Source organism: Canis lupus, chromosome 14 (genome assembly GCF_048164855.1).
Source record: "Canis lupus baileyi chromosome 14, mCanLup2.hap1, whole genome shotgun sequence".
In the NCBI taxonomy this organism is placed as follows: Eukaryota; Metazoa; Chordata; class Mammalia; order Carnivora; family Canidae; genus Canis; species Canis lupus.
Genome location: NC_132851.1, coordinates 23,257,762 through 23,281,020, shown reverse-complemented (window position 1 = coordinate 23,281,020; position 23,259 = coordinate 23,257,762). Strand labels below are relative to the sequence as shown.

The 23,259-nt window shown below is 50.4% G+C and overlaps 1 protein-coding gene across 3 annotated transcripts in view; it reads right to left on the bottom strand.

Annotated features, from left to right (window-relative positions):
• The window catches only part of ZHX2 (zinc fingers and homeoboxes 2), a 161,647-nt gene that overhangs the window by 2,940 nt on the left and 135,448 nt on the right, over positions 1 to 23,259 (bottom strand). For 2 of the 3 annotated variants that reach the window (XM_072774363.1, XM_072774365.1), the window contains exon 3: positions 10,984 to 13,734. In XM_072774363.1, the coding sequence (XP_072630464.1) occupies positions 10,987 to 13,503 (2,517 nt within the window). In that variant the 5' untranslated portion in view covers positions 13,504 to 13,734 and the 3' untranslated portion in view covers positions 10,984 to 10,986. Of the gene's footprint in view, positions 1 to 7,646; positions 7,682 to 10,983; positions 13,735 to 23,259 lie in introns of all 3 variants that reach the window. The other variant, XM_072774364.1, reaches the window with a different exon arrangement.

The window sequence follows — 23,259 nt, the reverse complement described above, 5'->3', positions numbered from 1 at the left end:
CTAGTAATCCACGACGGGCTGGATGGGGATCAAATCTGCTGATTTCTGCGGCCACTGGCTTTTCCTTTGCCTCCCTCCTGGTAGGACCGGTGCTGCTCAACCACTTCTCTGGCTGAGAAAGGAGTGGAGGGGGGGCCCTGAGAGGTGCTTTGGCATGGGGTGCCAGGAGCAAGCGGGCTGGACTGCTCGGCCAGAGGCCCCAGCAGACCATCTGTTGTCACTGGTTCCCAGTGTCTGGAGGTCAAATGTACCCACATGTCCTAAGTTCTCCTGACATGGGGACTCAATGCTGGAGTAAAGAAGCCAGCTTGTAGGGGCACCTGGGGGGCTCAGTGGTTGAGCGTCTGCCTTCGGCTCAGGGTGTGACCCCGGGGTCCTGGTATCGAGTCCTGCATTGGGCTCCCGGCAGAAAGCCTGCTTCTCCCTCTGCCTGTGTCTCTGCCTCTCTGCGTGTCTCATGAATAAATAAATAAATCTTAAAAAAAAAAAAAAAAAGCCAGCTTGTGAAAGAAAGGTCTGTGGTTGAAAGCAGAGTCCAGGGATGTCCTTGGGACCCACTACTGCCTAAGAGTGACCCAGCAAAAGTCACTGGATCGTAAGAGCCAAGGGGGTCCTTACGTGCGGTGCTGCCAACATCACTCAGTTCACCAGGAGAAAGAGGGGAGCTGGGGGGGGAAGGGTGAGCTCCCCAAGTCGTACGACTTCTCAGCAGCACAAAACCACCCTGCTTGTGACAGCAGTGACAGTAGCTGGTATTTCTCTCCTACTTGCTATGAGCCAGGCCTGATGCTAGGTGCTGCTGCTTCTCGTCTGTTCCTTACGGTAGCCCAGGAGGTAGGCAACCGATAGGCCCGCCACGCCGGGGAGAAATGAGGGCTCAGAGAGATTAAACAACGGCAGGCAAATCGTAAGTGCTGGAGCCTGCATCCTCCAAGCCAGTCCCACATGAACTGCTGCTCTCACACCTGGTGCTGGTCCAGGCTCCATGTCGCACACGCATGGAGCCACCTGGGGACAGGGGAGAGAGAGCACGTCTGCTGTGAGGGCAGGGGCTGGCGATTCCGGGCGCCCCGAGAGGACCACAGGGCTCTGGCCGATCCCATGGAGCGCCACACGCACCCCTGGGCGGGCACCGGGACCACAGCCAGCCTCCTCCAGTGCTCCCCCAAGGAACTGGGTTCTCCCCAGCAAACTGGGTCTCTTGCCCCCCTTGCACAGGCGACTGCCCCTGGTTGGATGTCCACCCGAACAGTTCTCCGGACTCCAGGAAGCAAGGCCCACGGTGGGCAGACAGCTACTGCTCGTCCTTCTCCCGGCCAGGCTGAAGAGCACCAGCTCAGCGCAGGACTGTGGGTGTTGGCTGTGGTGGCTCAGAGTGGAAGGAGCCCGGTGGCCGGGATCCTGCGTCTGCCACTTCCTAGCTGGGTGTCCGTGTCAGTCCCTTAACCTCCCTGACATCACTTCCCTGCTTCACACCTGCTGGCCTGCTGGGACGGTTACCGACGAGGAGTGCAAAGCATGCAGGTGCTCCCGAAATCCCGCTTCATTTCTCCTTGAGGAAGGCCCGGTGTAAAATTGGGGCTTTAGGTGTAAGCGAGCTCACGCGTGTGTGCGCGGGTACGCACATGTGCATAGAGGAGGCCTATTTTCTTTCACTCCCCCTCAAAAATGGAACTGAACCCTGTCTCTTCAAGTGAATGGCATAGACGCTCACACTTTTAGATATACCTCAGTATTAGGGTGCTTAGGATTCCCTGGGTCGTTTCTTGTGGACATGAACATACAAAATCCTCCAACCAGATGTATTCATGAAGAAAAGACACTGAATGAACAAACCCCTTAAAAAATACAAAACAAACAAAACACCCTTGGGCAGCCCGGGTGGCTCGGTGGCTTAGTGCCGCCTTCAGCCCAGGGCCTGGTCCCAGAGCCCCGGGATCGAGTCCCACGTCGGGCTCCCTGCACGGAGCCTGCTTCTCCCACTGCCTGTGTCTCTGCCTCTCTCTCTCTCTCTGTCTGTCTCTCATGAATAAATAAATACAATCTTAAAAAAAACAAAAACAAATCCTAAAACAGACTGCAAGGGCAAAAGGGTGACCTGGAGAGAAGGAGAGACCCCGGATGTTTGTGGGTGGCTCTGGGGCCTTGGGGGCACCTTGGAGCCGTTGGACCTCAAGTCTCCTCTGACCTCTCCAGGGCGGGTAGCGGTGGGCAGGACTGTGGGAGCTAGCAGTGCTCTCAAAGCGAGGCTGGGAAGCCGCTGGAAACAGAAGGTAGGGTGGTGTCCCCGTGCAGGGCACAGCCGCGGCCTGGTCGCCTCCCCCGTGGGCAGCCCGGGCTAGCCAGAGGCTGCTTCCCTGGAAGGCCTTGCTCCCAAGGGTCCTCAGGTCTCCTTGGGAAGGGCTCCTGCCCTAGGGCTTCCCTAGCACAACCGTATCACGGAGTCTTCAAAGTGCCTGGTTAACTGTACGCCCCGTGAGGTCGTGGATGGGGCCCACGGCGTCCCCCACTGGCCCCTGGCCCCGCTCCTCGGCTGGGTCTGGCCCACACCGTGTACTCCAAGGTTCATTTGTGAGTGAAACACGGGAAAAGCTCGGTGCTTTGAGAGGGGTGGCTGGTGACACAAGGTTGGTGACAGCTCCCATTCCGGGTTTTTATCTTAGAGTAGCGCAGTGATTTTGACCTTGTGGCCTCTCGCTAATCCCCTAGGCTTCTGTCTGCAATCTTACCACTAGGCCAGGGGACAGTCCTCACTGCAGAGAACCAGTGACCTGACCCGATGAATTGATGACTTGATCTCCGAGCACCGGTTATCAGCTTCGGGAGGAACCAGCAAGGTCACCAGGCCCTTTGCTTATGGCCACTGTTCAAACATCTCTACCAAGCAGATGTCCAGCTTCTCCCTGAATGTGCCCAGGACAGGGGGCCCTTTGCCTCCATAGTGGTCTCTTTCTATCTTGGGGACAACTTAGAGGGTTAAAAACTACTATCTAATTCTTTAGCAAAAGCCGCTTCTTTATTATTTTACCCGTTGGGGAAACATGAAAAAAATTAGAATTCTTTCCCCATGTGATACCTTTCTGTTTCTGTGTCTCTTTAATTTTCCCTGTAGGGATTTCCCTAAGCCCTGCGGACTCAGGAGAGAGTAACACGGGGCTCCGTGAGGAAGAAAAACAAGCACTGTGATCGTGATTTATTATCTTAATAATATTTGAGTCAAACTTTCTTTTCTTGAGAGGGGGGCATGGTCTGATTTTAATTAGAAGTGGGAAAAGGAACACATGGTGGCAGGGAACGGGATTAAGCAATTTCCCAGGGGACCAGGAAGACGCCATTTCATCCCAAATTGTTCTCATGCCAGGCCGTGGTCAGCTCAGGCATGTCTGGCCAATGCGCTTGCCCTGCAACAGTATGGGGAGCCCCTGGGCTTGGGGAAATTTCTGAGACTCATAAGCCAGGCAGATCTCCCCCAGGCTGCTTGTAAGGAGCCTCCATGGCAGAAGGAATCAAAGGGGCTCCTGGCTTTTCCGGCTCTTTTTCCACCAGAGGATATCATCATCCATTAACCAGAGGTGTCCAAAGAATTTGAGCAACTGGAATCGTGGCAAACACTGGGCACACGCCTAGTGTTTATGCATGTGGACTGGGGTTTGAGTGCCAGCTCCCCCAGTTTCTAGCTCAATGATCTCGGATGGGGTGCCTTTCTGTGCCTCATTTTCCCCTACCATAAAATGAAAATAAGAAATAATGTTGACTTCAGAGAGTTGTCAACGCATGCTGAGCCCCTGTGGGTCGGGGCTTAGCATATTACCCCTTGCTTCTGCTCCCCACACCCACCCCTGAGATGCAGTTAACACCTGATGGCATGAGCTTGTACCGGTGGGGTCCCAACTGAAAAAGTCAACTTGGGAAGGCAGGAAGCATTGGGCCAAGTTCTTCTCCATATAGAAAAGTGTCCTTTCAGAGTGAGCAGCTGAGCATTTGCTGATGCTAATGCCACCCCCCCGACCCTGCCTCCTCCCGGCTGTGGGGGATTTCACCTGTATTATTTCATTTCATACTGACGACAACAGACAACTCTATTAGTACTACGGACTGAATTATGTCCCTTCCCCCACCATTCATCTGTTGAGACCCAGCTCCCAATACGACCGTTTTAGGAGATGGACCTACAAAGAGGTAATTACGGGTAAACGAAGCCATAGGCTGGGGCCCCAATGTCCTTAGAAGAAGAGGAAGAGACACCAGGAGTGCACATGCACAGAGGAAAGACCAGGAGGGCACACACAGAGACAAGGTGGCTGTCTGCAAGCCAAGGAGAGAGGCCTCACCAGTAACCAACACTGCAGGTACCTGGATCTCGAACTTTCACCCTCCAGGACAGTGAGGAAATAAGTGTCTGTTGTTTGAGCCACCCACCCAGTCTGTGGCCTTCTCTTCTGGCAGCCCTGGTTGGCTAATATCGTTAAGTGTTAAGCTTGCGGAAACTTATTAGTAAGAGAGAATAAAGTTCCGTGAGGGCAGAAAGGACTGAACACCCAGATATCTGCAACATGACTTTCCTTTGACTCTTTCCTGGAGTATCTCAAGAATGTCTTGACCTTTCTCTATAGAATCATACACACAGAGTCACACAGAGTCTTCTTTATTGGTGAAGTAGCGGAGTTTCAAGGGAAATTTGGATTATATGGGAGTCCACTTAGCACACTGGCTTTTAACCCCTGCATGTGTATGAAGTGTGAATTTAGGCAAATCACAGCCACAATGGCCCCCATCTAGGTCCCCTGATGCTTTAGGTCTCCTCTAGCCTCAGGGCCTTGGAGTATGCTATGTCTTCTCCCTGGAATGCTGGTCCTCTCCTCTCTCTCAGCCAACTTGTACTTGACTGTTTTGGATTCCAATTCATTTATTATCTCTTCAGAGAAGCTTCCCCCCAACCACCTAAATCAAGTCAAATTCCCCTATTCTATATTCTCACAGACCATGTACCTTTCCTTCAAAAAACTTGTCAGCATGACAATCTTTCCTTTTTGTTGCCTTAAAGCTTCATCCCTCGCTAGACTGTGGGCTCCATGAGGACGTGCTGGGCACCACAGCCTCCCAGAGTCTGGCATGCTGTAGCCATTCCACAAATACCTGATGCATCAGTGAGCCAAGTCACTTAGGATGGATGCCTCTGGACCAGTTACTTCCTCTCCTTAGACCTGAGTCCCTCCTCTGACAAATGAAGGAACTTAGACTTCACGGTCCCTAACATTGCTACAAGCTGCCCAAAGCACAGTGAGAATTCCTAACACAAGAAGCTCCAGAATTAGGTAAATGGAAGTGGTAACAGTTCACTCTCCATTAGGTGCCGGGGCAGCGAGGCTAATGGGCGGTCCTGAGAAGCATCACCCAGCAAACACCCAGGGATGGGTTTGCCAGCAGACTTTTTCCTGGAGCTGCTCACACACATGGGAAGCAACCAGTCCCCAACCCCTCTCCTCTGCTTGCTGTCAGCCAACAAAGCTACTGGGTGATGGAAAACAATGAGGAAAAGCAGAGGCCTGAAATACCAGATTCCAGACAATTGAGAGCCAACGATGTTTGCTAATTCTCAGGGTGGTTCAATACATCGCTATTATGCACTCGCTCTGAATCGGGCCCCGGAGACTCAGATATTAATGAGATATAGTCCCTGAGTTCAGTGGTCTCGTAGAGGAAAGACAGGGAAACAGATAATTACATTTCCTTCCTTCCATCCATCCATCCATCCATCCATCCATCCATCCATCCATCCATCCAACTATCCATCCACACATTCAAATATCTGTATTTAGACAGCTAATCTGAACAGATCGTGGGGGCACACACACAGCCTGTACCCTAACTTATAGCCAGGATGCAACACTTGGTAGCCTTGGATTTTTAAAGCAAGCTGAACCATGGAAAATGTTTTTCTAACATTTCACCAAATTGATCTCTTCTCCAAAGCCATCCCTAATCACGAGTTGGAAATCGTCAGAAACTGGGAGGCAACCAAACTCGTGGATGAGTAATTGTGTATAGAATTGAGAAATGGTCAAGTCCGGTTGGTCTGGCCTGAGCTGTCATGGTGGTGCCACTGTGGCTGGGTCAGGCCCTGGCCTGATTGATGAGAGGTGGGCCCCAGGCTCTACCTGCTGCTGGCTGAGGAGCCCACGGCAAGTCTCTCTGAGCCTCAGTTCTGCCCTCTGCAAAATGGGAAGAAAGCCATACCTGTCTTGCAGGGATGAAGGGACGTTTAAATGATTTACTGGATGTGCTTAGAAGAATCCCAAGCACATGGCATATACCAGTAAATAGAAACTCTCAGTAGTAGGAGTACTGGGATATTCCATCTGGCCAAACATCGAGGCATATGTTTGGCAATGTGTGGCTCAAGTATTCTGACTCATTTTTCGGAAAGGAGGAATTTACCGTTCAGCCTCTCACCAGGACAGGTCTCTCAATGGATGGCTCAATAACGGGACCCAGAGGTTGAATCAACACGACACAATTCAAGGTTTGGAAAGGACTCCTTACCTTTCTGTCTAACCTCAAGGCTGGGGGACCCTGGCCTGGTCATACGCTGTCATGATGAGCCTTTCAAAGCTTTAGCAGAGGGGGATGCTTAACTCAGAAGGTAGGGGAACCCTGGGGTCTGCTCTCAGCTGCTCACTCAGGTCACCCTCTCTCGCTCCGTCTCATATATACATCCCATAACACCTTTTTTGAAGCCCAAACTGTGCATTATTTTCAGGATTATTATATGTGTAACAACTGAACTCAACTACAGTTTCCTAAATAAATATGTGTTTAAATAAAGGCATCGCTGAATATTTATGAATTTCAAGAGACCCATGTGTTCAGTTCATAAAAGCTGTGAAGTAATTTGGAGGGATTTCTTCCAAGTTGAAAGGTTCCTTTAAGGGGTGCCTCTGTGCAGGATGCCACCACCAGCGTGGACCGCAGGCCGCCTGTTTCTCCATAGAGCGGCACCTCGGAAATATCAGGAAGCCAATTAGGGATGTCAGATGTCACCAGGTGTTGAGTAAATCTTAGCATCTTGTTTGGGAACATTTTTCAGCTCATACTTGTGGCGTTTGCCATAAAGAAACATAGAAGGGGGTTCCTGGGTGTTCCTCTTTTTTTTTTGTGGAGGAGAGAAGGGAAGAAAAACAGCTAGCTCCTTCATCTCAGAATTATCTAGTGCTTAGTTGTCAGTTATAAACACCCTGGGAATTCTCTCCTCCCAACCCTACCCCTTGGGGGGTGGGTCAGCCAGAAATGGGGACTTCTGTCAGAAAGAGAGAGGCAGAGACAGCAGTAGGAGCCAGGGCTCTGGAGCGGAACTGGGGCGCTGGCTGGGAGAAGGTGGATAAGTTCCTTGGTTTCTGAGACTCCGTTTCTGGGTTTTATAAAAATCTAGAGAGGCACTTGGGTGGCTCAGTTGGTTGCACGTCCCGATTCCTGATTTTGGCTCAGGTCATGATCTCAGGGGCGTGGGATCGAGCCCTGAGTCGGGCTCTGCGCTTAGCAGGGAGTCTGCTGATTTTTGTCTCTCCCTCTGCTCCCCTCCTGTTATTCTTTCTCTCTCTAAAGTGGGTAAATAAATCTTAAAAAAAAAAAAATCTAGAAATGCTTACCTGTCAGCGTCATTAGGAGCGCTGAGTGAGATCATCTGTAATGAGAGCACCCGGCTCAGCCTCGGCTCCTCAGGACCCCTTGCACCCCCCTTCCACCCTTCTGCCCTCCTCCAAAGCTTCTCTCCACGGTGAGAGCATTGCCTCCCCACTTTGTTTCTCTGGGCCTCGGGTCAGGGGCAGGCACAGTGGCTGCCAACGCTGGATGGGCGTTTTCAACTGTTGGTGGTGGTACAGCTTAGGGAACAGATGGGGACAGGTGGTCTCCAGGGCCTCTGGGGAGTTGCCACCCCTAGATGACCCCCGCTCCGGAACGGGGATCTGGAGGTGCCATCTCAGCTCACTCTGGGATTCAGGGACACTTAGCATTCTTATATTCAAACTCGGCAACACGACAGGATCAGAATAGCTTAGTCTGCTGGGGAAAACCACCGTCTTTTCATCCCGTTGTCCTTCCTCCTCGTCTGCTGAATCCCCATCTCAGCTTTCTGGCTATGCCCAGACTCTCTTGCTCCTCAACTGTACCACTCCTTCTTTTGTCTCTGGAGCTTTGCCTGTCTGTTCTTTCCACATGAACCACACTGCCTTGTGGGTGCACTGGCTAACTCCTTCCCCTCTGCCAGGCCCCGAGATGGATGTCCCTTCCTCCAGGAAGCCTGCCCTGCCCTCAGTCTGGTGATCCTCTTGTGTGCTCCTCTGCACAGCTGTGCAGGTCCCCACCACACCATGGATCGCCCCGGTTAGTAAAGGCAAGAGCAATTTCCTCTGTCCTTGGCCTGACTGAGCTCCATGTGAGTGAGGACTCTCATCTGTCTTCTTTACCCTGTTATCTCTGGTGCTGAGCACAGAGCCCGGCACACAGTAGGTGTGCAGCAGGGATTTGCTGAATTGGACTGAACCCTATCGTCTAGTCCACGGTAGGAGGAGAAAGCAGTCACGGAGACTCCTGTCATGCACTGGAAAAGGTCAAGGATAGAAGAACAAGGCAAGCTAGGAGCTTTCAGGCAGATTCTGATTGGACCAAAGAAATGGCTCCCTCATTTCAGCAAGGGAGATGTGGGCTGGGCTGGTAGAGTCTCAGAAGAAAGCAGAAAAATAGCCAGAGGGAGGAACCAAGCTTGCCAGATGGTGGGGGGCAGTTGATAGCCACTGGGAGCCTCCAAGCCTTGGCCCCCTCCTATCACTAGCCCCTCCACCCCGCCCCATGCTGCATCCTGGCCTGTAACCAATTACCACTCCCTCCTGAGAAGTCAGGGGTGGGGTGGCGGTGCAAAAAGACTTGATGGCATCTACAATTGGCTGTTCCTTAAATTTCCCTTTCAGCCAGTTTCACTGCTGATGGAATTGGCTAAAACAACGTTTCTAGAAGACTTCATTTTGTTGCCAGGCCCCTCATCTTACTACGAAATAAATGAATTAATGAGTGGCATGACCAGCCAAAGTTGTCCGAACTCCTTAATAAAGAGGTATGATAATTTCCAGGGCTCCCTCTGGGACCTTATCAATCATTCAGGAGGTTCTTACCTTTATTTCATTATTATTATTTTTTATTTCATTATTTTTAAAGATGATATCCTAGGATGGTGGTGGTGGGGGGAAGGTGTCCCCCCTTCTATTGCCTTTTAAGTGACCTCTGGAGAAGCCAATCTGGGCAGATTGTAAATCTCATGTCTTCCTCCTACTTCCAAGCTGCCCTTGGAATGTTTTGGCTTTGGCTAAGGTGATCTTTGCTTCTTGAACCCCTCTCTCTGCTGCCCCCTCTATTCTAAATCTACCACCAAGCAAGCTGCTGGGCTTTTAGGCCTTGATTTGCACAGACCTCTCCTGAAAGCACAAACACCAGGGCTTGGGTGGCATGTCCCATCATGTGGATGACATGGCCATTAGTAACCATGGTAACCTCCCTTCCCAGGCTTTTGTGGCTCTACAGGCCTAATTTACATCAGTCTCTTCCAGACTGAAGGGGTTCTAGGGACCCAATCAGCACAATTATGAGCTGGGTTACTTAGTGAGATGCGCTCTAACCCTTCCTTTAGCCATGACAAGGCAAATACCCAAACCTGCCAGGTGAAAGCAAAACAACCCCAAATCTCTAGCCAGGAAACTTGGTTAAGTACTCTTGAAAATCCAAAAAGGAAAGAAAATGAAAAAAAAAAAAAGGGGGAAGAAAAAGGGAAAGATACATCCTTTTCACCTTTGATTCTTACGGCAGTGAACACAAAGCAGGCAGAGGATGTGTCCTTGCTGCAACGGCATCTAGACTTTCGAATGGATAGGCCCCCAAGTGTGGTGTCCAAAACAGGCCACAGGCAGCAGCACTGTCACCCATGGGCACAGCCTTGCAAATGAGCACACAAAATCTACCAGCCCCTAGTGACACAGGGAGACTGAAGGAGTCCATAAAAATCTGCTTTTTGCTCCCTGTCCTGCTTCTATCCTCGCTAGGACCTGCACCCCGCCCTACACACGCCTTAATGTATGTCCTCCTTGTCAGGGGCAAGGAGTTAATGATTTCTCTGGAGTCTTCTAATAACATCTCAGGAATGACGGGGCGAGGCCATCCTGTGCATATGCCTATTCTAGACCACTGGCGCTAGACATCTTGATGTCAAGACCCCTTGGCTCCAGGGAATGAGTGACTTATGATGACACCTGCCCCTGTCCTTGTTCTGAACAACTCCTGGATGCCTGAGAGGACACGTGCACCAGACCACACTCATCAATAAAAACCCCAGACCCCAAGCGAAGATGAGACTCATGCTCCTTAATTTTCTGAGTCTCCCAGACACTCCCTCTGTATCTGTTCTCTCTCTCTCTCTCTCTTTCTCTCTCCCCCTCTCCCTCTCCCTTCAGTAAACCCTGCTCTTACCTCCTGCTGGTTCACATCTGATTGCCATTCTACATGGAGCCCAGGACCCAGGACCCTCTCGGCTGGTCCTGCGGGACCCCTCTGAGCCCTCCGACCTGGCCAGCTGGCATCACTACTTTTCTTCTTTTAAAAACAACAACTTTTGGGCAGCCCAGGTGGCTCAGCGGTTTAGCGCCGCCTTCAGCCCAGGTCGTGGTCCCGGAGACCCGGGATCGAGTCCCACGTCGGGCTCCCTGCATGGAGCCTGCTTCTCCCTCTGCCTGTGTCTCTGCCTCTCTCTCTCTCTGTGTCTCTCATGAATAAATAAATGAAATAAAAAAAAAAGGCTTTAAAAACAACAACTGTTACAAAGAACCCATGGTCTGGGTCAGCATCTCTGTCCCCTACAACCTATACTGCCCCCGACCATAAAAAGAAAGCGAGCCAGCACCCTCCCCCTGTTCCCTGGGTGGAACAGGTGAGGTTCGGTACCTGTTAGGCCTGGCCAGCCTCGGCCGGGATGCTGTCTGAGTCCGAGCCGGCCAGGTCCGCGGTGCCTTCGGCTGCGGCCTGGCTCCAGCTGTCGGACCTGTCCGAGACGGCGTCCTCCTCTCCGACCGTGACCTCCACCCAATCCACAACGCCCGACTCCTCGTTTTCGTCGCTGCCCTGGCCATCCCGGCTGCTGCCCTCTGACCTGTCCGAGGTGGCTTCTGAAGGCTTTGCCGGCGCACCGTCTTTCCCCTGCTCGTTGCCCACTTTCACCCTGGGTACCAGCTTCTCCAAGTCCTCTTCGCAGAGCTTTCTGGGGTCCTTGTAATGCTGCGGACCCACCTCGCTCCCGTTCTTTGGGCTCTCAGCGGCCACGGCTTTCGCCGCCCGCCTCTGCGCCGCGTCGTAGGCCTGCTCGCCCGCCGTGTGCGGGTGCTGGTCCTGCTCCATCCACTTCAAGGGCCCGGTTTTTAGCAAGCACCTGTTCTCCTTGAACCAACGCACAATCTCAGTTCGGACCAGGCCGGTCTTTGCGGCCAGCTGGTCATACTCCTGGGGCGTAGGCCACTGGGTTCTTGCAAACGTGCTCCTCAGGAGGTGTACCTGTTCCTGACTTTTCGTCATTGCTGGTGAAGGGCTGGCCAGAGAGCTGGCTAACTGGACACCAGAGAGCTGGTCGAGCCGAGACAGAGCACCATTGGGGGCCGCCACATCTTGGCCTTTTTTGCCAGTCCCCATGGAATCCAGGATCGATTGTTCCATGCTGTCCCGGAGCTTCCTTCTCTCCGAGAACCACGATTCAATCTCTCTCCTGCTCAGTTTCGTCTCCCCCCTTAGCCTCTCCAGTTCCACCTGGGTCGGGAAAGAGCTTTTCAGAAAGCTGTCTTCCAGGATTTTAACCTGACCCTGTGTCTTCTCTTTGAATTTCTGCGGGGCAAAGTCCGGGTACGCGTGGTACGTGCGGCCGTGTCGGGAGGCCGCGATGGCCAACTGGTCTTTGGCAAGGGATTCGCTGGTGATGTGGACGATGCCTCTCTGACATCGGTACCGGTGATCGCTGAACCACTTCTTGATCTCGCTCCTGGCCAGGCCGGTCACCTCGATGAGCCTGTAGACCTCGGCGTCGTCAGGGAACTGGCTCTGGAGAAAGCTCGCCTTGAGATGCGCGATCTGCTCCTTTGTCTTCTTGCGGTCGCTGGCCGGGGTCAGCGAGGGGTTGGCCGCCTTGGGTGGGGGCTCCGGCACCTGGGCGACGTGTGGACGCTTGGGCTCGGGGGCAGCTTGGGGAGTCACCAACGGTCTCTTTTGGCCGTGGTTGGTCACTCCGGCCACGGCGAGCGTGATGGGGGAGCAAGAGACGGTTGCTGACCCGCTCGTCACCTGAGTCAGCACCAGGCTGGTCTGGCCGAGAATCTGGCAAGGGAGAGCTGTCTGGAGGATGGGCTGTGACACCTTTGTGGGGGCCAACTGCGCCGGCAGCACGGTGATCGTCGGGGGTACCGACTGGATCGTGCCATTGAACATCTTTTTCCGGGCCTCCTCCACCTCCTCTGGGGACCAGCTGATGCCGTGCTTTAAGCGCTGTGTGGCAAACCAGATTCTGATGTGCTCTTCTGGGTGTTTGGAAGCAGCTGTGAGCCAGGACAACTCAGCCTGGGTTGGGTAAGGGAATTTGTTGAAGGAGTTGATCATGGTGGCATTCGTGTCCAGGGCGGAGTTGTATTTGGTAGTGTTCAGCGGGACGGGGACCTTGGGGACAAGGTTGATATTTGGTGGGAGCTGGACAGAAGGCATGACGTGCCCTAAGGTGTCCTGGAGGAGCTCCACGCCTCCAAGTCTCGAGAGGATCTCCGCCGCGTCTGTCACCAGGCGGGCAGTCCCTTCCACGTGGTTCTCGGGGGTGGCCTCCTCGGGCTTCTTGGGCACCTTCTTGGCATCGGCTTTTGGTTTCCCTGGCTTCATGATGGGCGTTTTACTCACTGAGATTCCAGGATCACTGTCACCGCTCGCAGGGCCGCTGGTGGTGATGGACACGACGTGGTTGGTGGCTTCGATGGACTGCTCTAAGACAGTCTGATTATTGCGCTTGATCAGCTTCAGCTTGAAGTTGGTCTCCCCGGGATGGAACTTGGAGTTGTGGTCAGACAACGAGTCGTACTTTTTGGTTGTGAAGTTACATTCGGCACACACGTAAAGGGGGTTGAGAATCACGTTGGGGTGCTGCATGTCGACATGCTCCGTGAACTCGTTCAGGTTTTGCGTGGAGTAGGGGCAGTATTTGCATTCGTAACCACCCTGGAGTTTTTTGGATTGGTTTTCCCCTGTAGATTTCACCTCTATCACTTCATTTTCTTTGGAAGAGTTTTCAGGTTCCACTGTCCAACTGTCCTTGGCTGCTTCAGGCTGTGGCGTGCTGATTCCTTTATCTTTGGCCCTGTCTGCTTCCTCGGGCACATCTTGTTCTACTACTTGTGATGTCCGAACCATGCACGGGGTTGTGGATTTTCGCTTGCTCGCCATGCTGCCTGTCTGTGTGCAATAGCTTAATTTGGGGGCTGGGGTGGGCAGGTGGGGAAGGGGCAGTGAAATTTTTGGGACAAGTTAGATTTTAAAAGGCTTTGGGCTTTATTCCCCCTCCAATGGCTTTGGCTTCCCTTGAATGCTGAAGTCTAACGTTTGAGTGTTGAGAATGATCTCAGCACAGAAAATTGTAACTGCTCCAACGGCTACACACAAGAGGCAGCATCATATCTGTGGGACAAGAACAAAGATGGGGTCAGTGTTTTTCCATAAGGCAGAAGAAACTAGCATTTCTTTCTAACCCATCCCAACTGGCACTCCAAACAAAGCAAACACCTAAGTAAGCACAGATGTCAAGACTGGGTGCAGCATAAAAATGAAGGATCATATTCTTCTCTTCCTTTCTTTGGAAAGGGCAATAGGAACTGGCCCGGAGCAAGCAAACGAGGGTGCAAGTCACTCGTTCATGTTTAGAGGCAAACAGAAAAGCTACAAAGGCGCTGCATGGTGGGCGGGGTGGTGGAGGGGATGTCAAAGACGAGATGTCACTGGGCTCTCAAGCTACTTTAATTGACGGTACATCAGAAGCAAGATGCGTACCTGAGGCTGGCAAGTGGTGTTTATATGGGCATTAGGAAATGGATAGTCACTTTTGTTTCTTATCATAAGAGTAAAATCACCAGTAGAGAAAAATCCAGAAAAATGCTTTGAAGTATAAAGAAGAAAAAAAAAATCACCCCAAATATTAGAGTTCCCTCAGTTCACTTGAAAGCTTCCTCATTTCCGTAAATATTGAGCAAAATGATGATTTAAGAAAATGGCTGCATGGTATTATCTTGTAGGGCTATACCACATGTGATGTATTTAGCCATTCAACTTTTGTTGGACATTTAAGTTATTTCCAATTTTTGGCTCTCCTCAGTGATATAATAGTCAACACCCTGAGTCCTTATTTCTGATAACCAACTTTGGATGAATGAATGCTGAGAAATAGAAGCACTGGGTCAAAGAGTATGCACGTTTAGGTTTTCTAGACTCCTATGGCCAACTTTTGCATCAGCCAAATCTTCCCCTGGCAGCGAATGAGAATGCCCAACTTACCACTCTGCCTACATGAAATATGACCATGAAAAAGCTTTCCCGAGTAGATGGGGTTAAACCGTCTTAATGTGCTTTCCTTGATTGCTAATCAGGTTGAACTGTTTTCAGAGATCTACTTGCCATGTGTGTTCTTTCTTTTTGAATTGCTTATTTATGCCATTTTTATGTGTGATGCTCAGCGGTTTTATTATTAATTCACAAGTTTTCTCTAGATTGAGTATCAGTACTTTATTATATTTGTTGCGAAATGTTTCTAGTCTATCATTTACCGTTTACTTTTGTGTACGGTGTTTTTCATGTTTTATATGTAAAAATTTGAAGATTTAGGCAGCAAATTCACCCACCTTTTTTTTTTGTGTGTGTCTCCTTGCATTGTGATTTTATATGTAGGAAGTGATTCCTGGTTATTAGAAACAAACTGCAGGTTACCAGAGAGGAGAGGGTTTGGGGGGCACATGAACTAGCTAATTAATGATTAAGTGGTGCAAATTTTCACTTACAAAAAAGTAAGTCCTGGGGATATAATGTATAGCATAGGGAATATAGTCAATGATACTGTATTTACTTTGTATGGTGACTGGTGGTAACTGGACTTATCATGGGAGCCATTTCATAATGACGAGAAACAGGGAATCACTATGATGTGTGTCTGAAACAGGATATTATACGTCCATTATACTTTAACAGAAATATTAAATAAATAAAAATCACTTGCACACCAAAAAAAAGGTGATTCTCTGCTTTGACGGCTGAGACATATTCTATGTTTTCTTAGAGTGTTTTAGCTTTATATGTTACATTTAACTCATCTAAAATTGAATTGATCTTGGGTTAAGCTATAAGATACAATTCTATCATTTTTCTGGAAAGTTACCAATTATCTCATCGCATGTATTGTGTTATGTTTTCTCACTAATTTGTGAAATCATCTTTGTCATACATTAAATTTTTATATATACTAGGGTGTTTCTGGGTCATCTATTCTGTGCCTCTTATCTAGCTATTGAGACTCAATGTCTCACTTAATTTTTTTTTTGGTAGATTAGAGTATATTTTAATATCTGGGAGTGTGAATTCCTCCTTATTATTCTTCTTCTGTAAACATTTCTGGGTTACTTTGGTCACCTAATCACATAAATCAATTTTGATAAATCAGAGTCACCTGCAAAATAAAACCTGGTTAAAATTCTGATTAGGGGGCACCTGGGTGGCTCAGTGGTTAAGCGTCTGCCTTTGGCTCAGGTCGTGATCCTGGGGTCCTGGGATCGAGTCCCACACTGGGCTCCCTGCAGGGAGCCTGCTTCTCCCTCTGCCTATGTCTCTGCTTCTCTCTCTGTCTCTCATGAATAAATAAATTAAAAAAGAGAACTTTGATTGGAATTGCACTAAACAAATATTAATTTGGGAGTCCAGAAACAATTTGTTTATTAGGAGTAGGAATTGTTAAAGGAAGGCAGACTGGGGAGCTGGCCATGTTGAGTGTCCCAATGCATGGGCTGAGACGGGGGGCCCTTCCATTTTGTGGGTAAAAGTGAAGGGAGATGTGTTTTGAAACAAGTAGAGCTGACATCCAGGGAGAAGGAGAATGGGAGGGATGGCATCTCTGAAGTCTACCGTTTGAGTGTTGAGAATGATCTCAGCACAGAAAATTGTAACTGTGTTGCCCCTCCCACTGGCTTGGGTTTGAGTCCCGTGGAGGAGAGTGGTCAAGGGTGGAAGTGAAGACTTATTTTTATGAGCAACAAGGGAAGACTCTGCCCACACCTGTCTGCTAAGGGGCACAGGTGACAAAGCTGAGCGGGACCCAGGGAGCGGCATTTCCCCTTGTGAACCCAGAATGCAACCATTCTAAGGAGGAGCCCTGGCCTTTCCATGCTGGGCAACGTCCTCAGCTGTGGTTGAGGATCCCTCAGGGCACCAGTGAGGAGAGGACACTGGTACAGCGGAGCAGAGGGGATCGTGCCCTTTTTGCACTGAGTACACCCAAGCCCACATCTTCAGGCTTCACATTCTTGTAGCTCAGACTCTTTATTTCCCCCTCAGCCACACATTGTTTCCGCCAGAGTTTCTTATCTCTGTCAATGGTTCCACTATTGCTCCTTCTGCCCAAACCTCTTTGTCTCACCCCAATGAATCCATCAGCAATCCTATTGAATCTTGTCTTTGAAATAAATCCAGTGCCATCAGACCACTTCACACCACTCCCCCTGCTCCCTGCCCTTTCTCAGCTCCCATCATCTCCTGCCTGGAAGCTTGTGGCACATCCTGTGGGTCTCCTGCTTCCTTCCTTTCCAGGGCAGAGGGATGTTCTAAGATACCAATCCGTTCATGTCGCCTTTCTGCATGAAGGCCTTTCTCCATGCCCTCCTAACCTCATACCCTGGCATGTTGTGGCCCATGCTTCCTGTCCCCCTTGGGTGTCATGCTCCGGATGCTGGTGCAGGTGCACTCTGTCCACCTCAGGACCTCTGCCGGAACCTCCCATCCCAGAGCTCCTCAGTGCGTACACCTCCTTTTAAGTCATCCTGCCACGGAGGGGCCTTTCCTGACTGCCACCCCACTGAAATTAATGCCTCCCACCATCACTTTATTTCCTTCCTTGCTTTGCTTTCTTCATAGCACCTTTCAATATTTAAGATTTGCTTAGGGGCACCTGGATGGCTCAGTCAAGTAAGCGTCTGACTTCGGAGGTCATGATCCCAGGGTCCTGGGATGGAGCCCTGCATGGGGTTTCCTGCTCAGCAGGGAGCTTGCTTCTCCCTCTCGTCTGCCTGCCCCTCCTCCTGCTTATACTCTCTCTTTCTCTGTCAAATAAATAAATAAAATCTTTTTATGTATTAATTTTTAAAGATTTTTCATTTATTTATTCATGAAAGACACAGAGAGAGGCAGAGACATAGGCAGAGGGAGGCTCCTTTCAGGGAGCCTGATGCAGGACTCGATTCCAGGACCCCCGATGGGATCATGACTTGAGCCAAAGGCAGACACTCAACCACTGAGCCACCCAGGCGTCCACTTAAAAAAAAAAAAAGATTTACTTATGCATTTTATGCTTATAGAAGGGAAGAGAGAATATTTACCCTCTTACTCATTTCTTCCTCTAGAACTGTGCTCTCCATATGCCAGCCATTAGCCACATGTGACTCTTTGAATTTAAATTAATTAAAATTAAAAAAATTAAAAAATCAGTTCCTCAGTCACATTGGCCACATTTCAAGTGCTCAATAGCCACATGTGGCTGGTGGCTATTGTATTAAACAGTGCAGGCTGTTTCTATCCTTGAGGGACCTTCTTCGGGACAGTGCTATTCTAGAATAGAAGCCCCATAAAGGCAGAAACTGTTCACTGTGGTTTCCCCAGAGCCTAGAATCATACCTGGCCCATAGCATGCTTTCTGTAAATGTTGGCTGAATAATTAAGTTAACTGCAGGATGGCTACCTCGTGGGAACCGTGGCTGATGCGGGGTGAGGAGGCACAGCAAAACCTCTTGTGGATGCTCAGGACTGTGTATGCACATGTGTGCGCCCCCTGTGTGTGCACGTGTGTGTGTATGTTGGGGCTCATATGAGTAGAGGAGCTTTATTAGGGGAAGGAGGTCCTAAAGAGGGTGCTATTGACACAGAAGGAGGTGGCAAAATTCGCACACACTAGCCAAGAGGCTTGGGCATATAAAACACAATTTTTAAGAGAGGGATCAAAAGGAGACTTTCCTCCTGCAGGACACAGTAATCAGGCAGGAATGGGCTCTCATGAGATAAGAGATTTTTCTAACAGAAACTCCCCATCTGTAGGATGTCTTAAATCTGTTGATAAATGAGGCCCAGAAGTGAACCAAACTGTGGTAAAACACCCTAAAACTTCTCAAGGTTCCAAAAAATTGCATTTCAGAATAAACAGTATCTTCTAAAACTCATTTGGCAACTAGGAGTCCAAACCACAGCAGATCAAAAAGAAGGAAAGATGAAGGAAGAAATAAGAGAAGTGGAGGCAGGGCTCAGAAAATACTGAGCCTTGAAGAATTCATCTCTTGGGGTCCCCGTGATGGAGCTGCAAGAACCATTGCCCTTGGAAGAATAATCCTGGCATGGCAAGGGGGTGAGAACAGCATCTACAGAACAGCAGCATGTGGCATCTGTTTGAAAGTCCGTGAGCCACCAGCGAGATTGGGACCAGCGCTGTGAAGCCTGGTACTCGCGGCATGAAGGCTACAGTACAGCCAGGCATCTTCGGGTTTGGGTGCCTACCACGCAGAATTGGCACAAATAAAAAATGAATGAATGAAGGAATGAATGAATGAAATGCATGTTAAAACTCCAACACAGGGGTGCCTGGGTGGCTCGGATGGTTGAACGTCTGCCTTTGGCTCAGGTCATGATCTCCAGGTTCTGGGATTGAGCACTACATCAGGCTTCTTGCTCTGAGTCTGCCCGCCGCCCCCCCCCCCCCCCCCGCCGCTTATGCTCTCTTTCTCGCAAATGAATGAATAAATAGAATTGTAAAAAAAAAAAAAAAAAAAAAAAACAAAACCCTAAAACCCCCAAACAAAACTCCAACACAGCCCCTTCCATCCATGCTGTGGGGGGTGAATATCCCAACAGACTAGCCCTGTGTTGCTGGTCTCACCCTGGCCAGCTTCCCAGTGGGTCTGAGGCGGGCACCAGCACACTCTGTGTCAACCTGCAGACACCCCACTTATGGGCAGCACCCAGCTCTCTGCTGGCTGCCCCTAGCCACCGTGCCAAGGGCCCAGCAGTGTGGGAGCCTCAGAAGCAATCCCTGCCTTCAGGGGGTGGCCTGAGTAGGTTAGGACCAAGCACATTTGTGATGAAGATCCTGGTGCTCAGGAGAGGAGAGGTAAGAAATCTCCTTCACCTGTGACTACTCTGCACAGCATGTCCTCCTTCCCAGCCGTCCCAGCCCTCACAGCCCAACTGTCACAGAGCGTGACAAGCCTGTGGTGCGTGGAGAGGGAGCCCAGCACCAAACACAGACTCTCGCCTCCCCTGCGTGTTTTTTGACATGGTCTCGGTTTTCCTTTTGTCCACTGCGGGATTCATCAAGCACCACAAAGAAAAACCCAACGGTGAATGAGAAATGACAAAACCTTGGGACAAATAACATATAATGAAATTGGCCAGCCTCTAAGATAATGACAAAAGTCATTTGTGGATGTCTGCAGAGCTTTTGCCTCACCACCTGGAGCTTCTTCCATCATCATCCTCTGTGTTGTGGGACGATCAGACCCTGTGTACTGGCTTTGGGTGTGGGCCCAGCCCCGAGGATGTGGGGTAGACAGACTTGAAGAAACCTGTGCTCTTGTTCTTGAGACACTCACAGCTGGAATATTCATCCTAAATATTCATCCTAAGACCCTCACATCCTGAATATTCATCAGCCAGGGCTGCCGTATGCAACAGAGTACCCCTGACCAGGAGGCTTCAACAATAGGGATATTTCGCTCACGGTTGTGGGGGCTGGAAGTTCAAGGCTGAGGTGTCTGCAGGGCCGGTTTCTCCCGAAGCCTCTCTCCTTCAGCTTGTGGAAGGCCACCTTCCCGCTGTGTCCTCATTACGCCCTTCCTTCTGTGTATGCCTACCTCCTGGTCACCTCAGAAGGACCCACACCAGATAGGGCTCACCCCAAGAGCCTCTTCACCTCTTTAAAGACTATCTGCAAATCCAGTCACATTCTCAGGGGGGTAGGATTGTAACACATGAATTTGGTAGTTGGGGGGCGGTGGGGAGACTCAATTCAGCCCCTCACAGCCAGGCAGGGCAGTGCCAACGAACACCCTCAGTGGTACAAAAGTGATCTATTCATGTAGTCAACGAATAGTGAGCCCTACGAGTGCAGATGCCATTGTGGGAGCCCAGGAGACAGGAGCGAGCAGACAGGCATCCGTCCTCTGGCAGAGCTCACGTTCACAGGCATAAACAGGTGGAAGCCTGGCAGCTGATAAGTGCTATGGAGAAAAGTCAAGCCACGAAGAGGATGGGGTGCAGAGTGAGGGACCCATGATTTGAAGCAGGGAGCTCAGGGACTCCCTCCGCGAGAAGGTGTCCGTGGAGCATTTGGTGGCTGCATAGACAAGAAGGAGAGTTTATGAAACACAGAGCAGGCTTCTCCATTCCCTAGGGCAGGTTGGAAGGAAGGCAAAAGGCTTCACAGTGGAGGTAATCTTAGAACTAAAACAACCATGAAAAAAAAAAATAAAATAAAACAACCATGACTTTGATTAATTGAAATTTTCCTCACTATGTGGATGAGTCGTCACAACAACTCTGCAAAGCAGTTGTTATGAGCCTCAATTTATGGAAGAATGAACCCAGGCCAGGGAGGCCAAGTGCCTTGCCCAGGGTCACATGGCGCGTTCACGGGCAGAACTGGGATTTGAGCACAGTCAGTCCAAATTGAACCCATGCTCTTGGTACACGATGCAGCCTCTGCTGGGTGAGCAGAGCTCTGAGGGTGACAGGCGGAGACAGGCGGAGGAGGACTCCAATCAGAGGAACCTACTCCCAGGCAGAGGAGACAGCAGGAGGAAGGACATTTCTGAGGAATGACAGGACTGAGGTCAAAGGGCAGGGCGTGCTGGTGGAGGCAGGGAAGAGGCTAGCAGGTTGGCTTGGGCCTCAACTGTGGATAGCCTTGTATATGTGCTGCCGAAGCGAGCACATGGATAGCCTTGAATGCCGTGGTAAGGAGCTGCAATTTCATTCTGCTGGCAACGGAGTCACGGGAGCAGCAGGGTCATGGGGATAAGCTTGTGGGGCGGTGGGGCAGGGATGGCAGAAGGAGAAGGCATGGGGTGCCGGGGTGGCTCAGTGGCTGAGCCTCTGCCTTTGGCTCAGGTCATGATCCCGGGGTCCTGGGATCCAGGCTTCCATAGGGAGCCTGCTTCTCCCTCTGCTTGCGTCTCTGCCTCTCTCTGTGTGTCTCTAATGAATAAATAAATAAAATCTTAAAAAAAAAGAGAAGGCACATCAATGAAGGTAAGAACCCCCAAACCAAGCAGATGAATAATAATCCAAATTAACCCCAAATTAAACAATGAGGGCACAGGCTGCCAGAGACACTCCTCTCTCTATCCTGATGTTTGTTCTCTAAGCACATGCTGAGGCCTCTTCGCTTTTCATCTGGAACTTTCTTCCATTCAATCTGGACTTCCTTCCTCATGGCTGGATGATTCGGGTCTGATTGTGGTAAACCAATTCTCCCTTAATCATTTTCCCAATAACAATGACAGCTAATTGGGATATATCAGAAAGGGAGACAGAATATGAAAGACTCTAACTCTAGGAAACGAACTAGGGGTGGTGGAAGGGGAGGTGGGCGGGGGGTGGGGGTGACTGGGTGACGGGCACTGAGGTGGGCACTTGATGGGATGAGCACTGGGTGTTATTCTATATGTTGGCAAATTGAACACCAATAAAAAATAAATTTATAAAAATTAAAAAAAAAACAATGACAGCTAACATTCCCTGAAATCTTAGTACATGTCAGGTGCTAAGTGTTTCACTTTTGAAAGACCCTCTGTGGACACTGAGGCTCAGAGAGGTTAAGGAGCTTGGCTGAGGTCACGCAGCCTGGAGCAGCAGAGCTGGGATACAAGCTTTATGGGGATCTTGTTAAAATATAGATTCTGATTCAGTAGGTCTGGGGTGGTAGCATTTCCTGACTTCTCCCTACCAGTGGCCTGTGACCCTCAGGGGAAGTAAGAATGGGTCAAACCATCAGACCAGCCCCCAGAATCTCTTTGCAAGGTGGCCGACACACAGCCTGGCTATCAGGTGAGAGATGCCCAGGCTCTTGACTTCTCTAGGAAGGCACATGGGGGAGGTGAAGGGTCAGAATGCAGAGACCCCTGTGGCCAGGGGTGTCCAGCCCAAGGGGGTTCAGAGGTTGCAGCAAGCTGAGGAGCCTGGGCCCCTTGGGCCTCCAGGGCAGGCTTCGCACCTACCCTGGGGAGCACATGGGCCGCTCCCAAGGAATCGAAACTTCTCTGGGCTATGGTGGGGATGCCACTTCTCATTTTAGGGCTTTTCACTGGGGTTGTCAGAGGAAATAACAGGGCTGTCTCTGGGCTTTCAAAGGAAGCGTCTTGTCAAGACATCAAAGCCAAAGAAGATGCTTTTAGCTTTGCCGGGTCTTCTGACAGAGCTGTTAACAGATCCCGCCTCAGTTCATAAGGGTAGGCCTTGTGCGTGCGTGCGTGTGTGCGTGTGTGTGAGAGAGAGAGAGAGAGAGATTGTTCCTTTATGGTCTAAAGTCACAACATCCACCCACCCCTCCACTGCCCCAGAAGGAATTCTGGAGGGTCGGTGCGTTGTGGCGGTGGTGGCTGGCAGGTGGGGCAGAGAAAGGAGTCGGATGCAGGGGTCCTGGGCTTCGCTCTGCACGCCCGGCTGCCCAGCCGCTCCGCATCTGTCTCCATCCTTGCTCCATTTTTCCCATCTGTTGAGTGGGAATTGCTTTTGAAAGGTCACTGGTTACCCTAAGTTAGCTCCCGAGTTTCACCGCTTTCTCCTGAGCCTACTGAAATCTGAACTTGAATTTTGGGGGTGGGCCTACATTGTGGCTCCCAAACCATCAGAGATCACCTGGGGTGCTGCAGACTTATTAAACCCAAACCACCAGAAGCAGGCATAGGAATC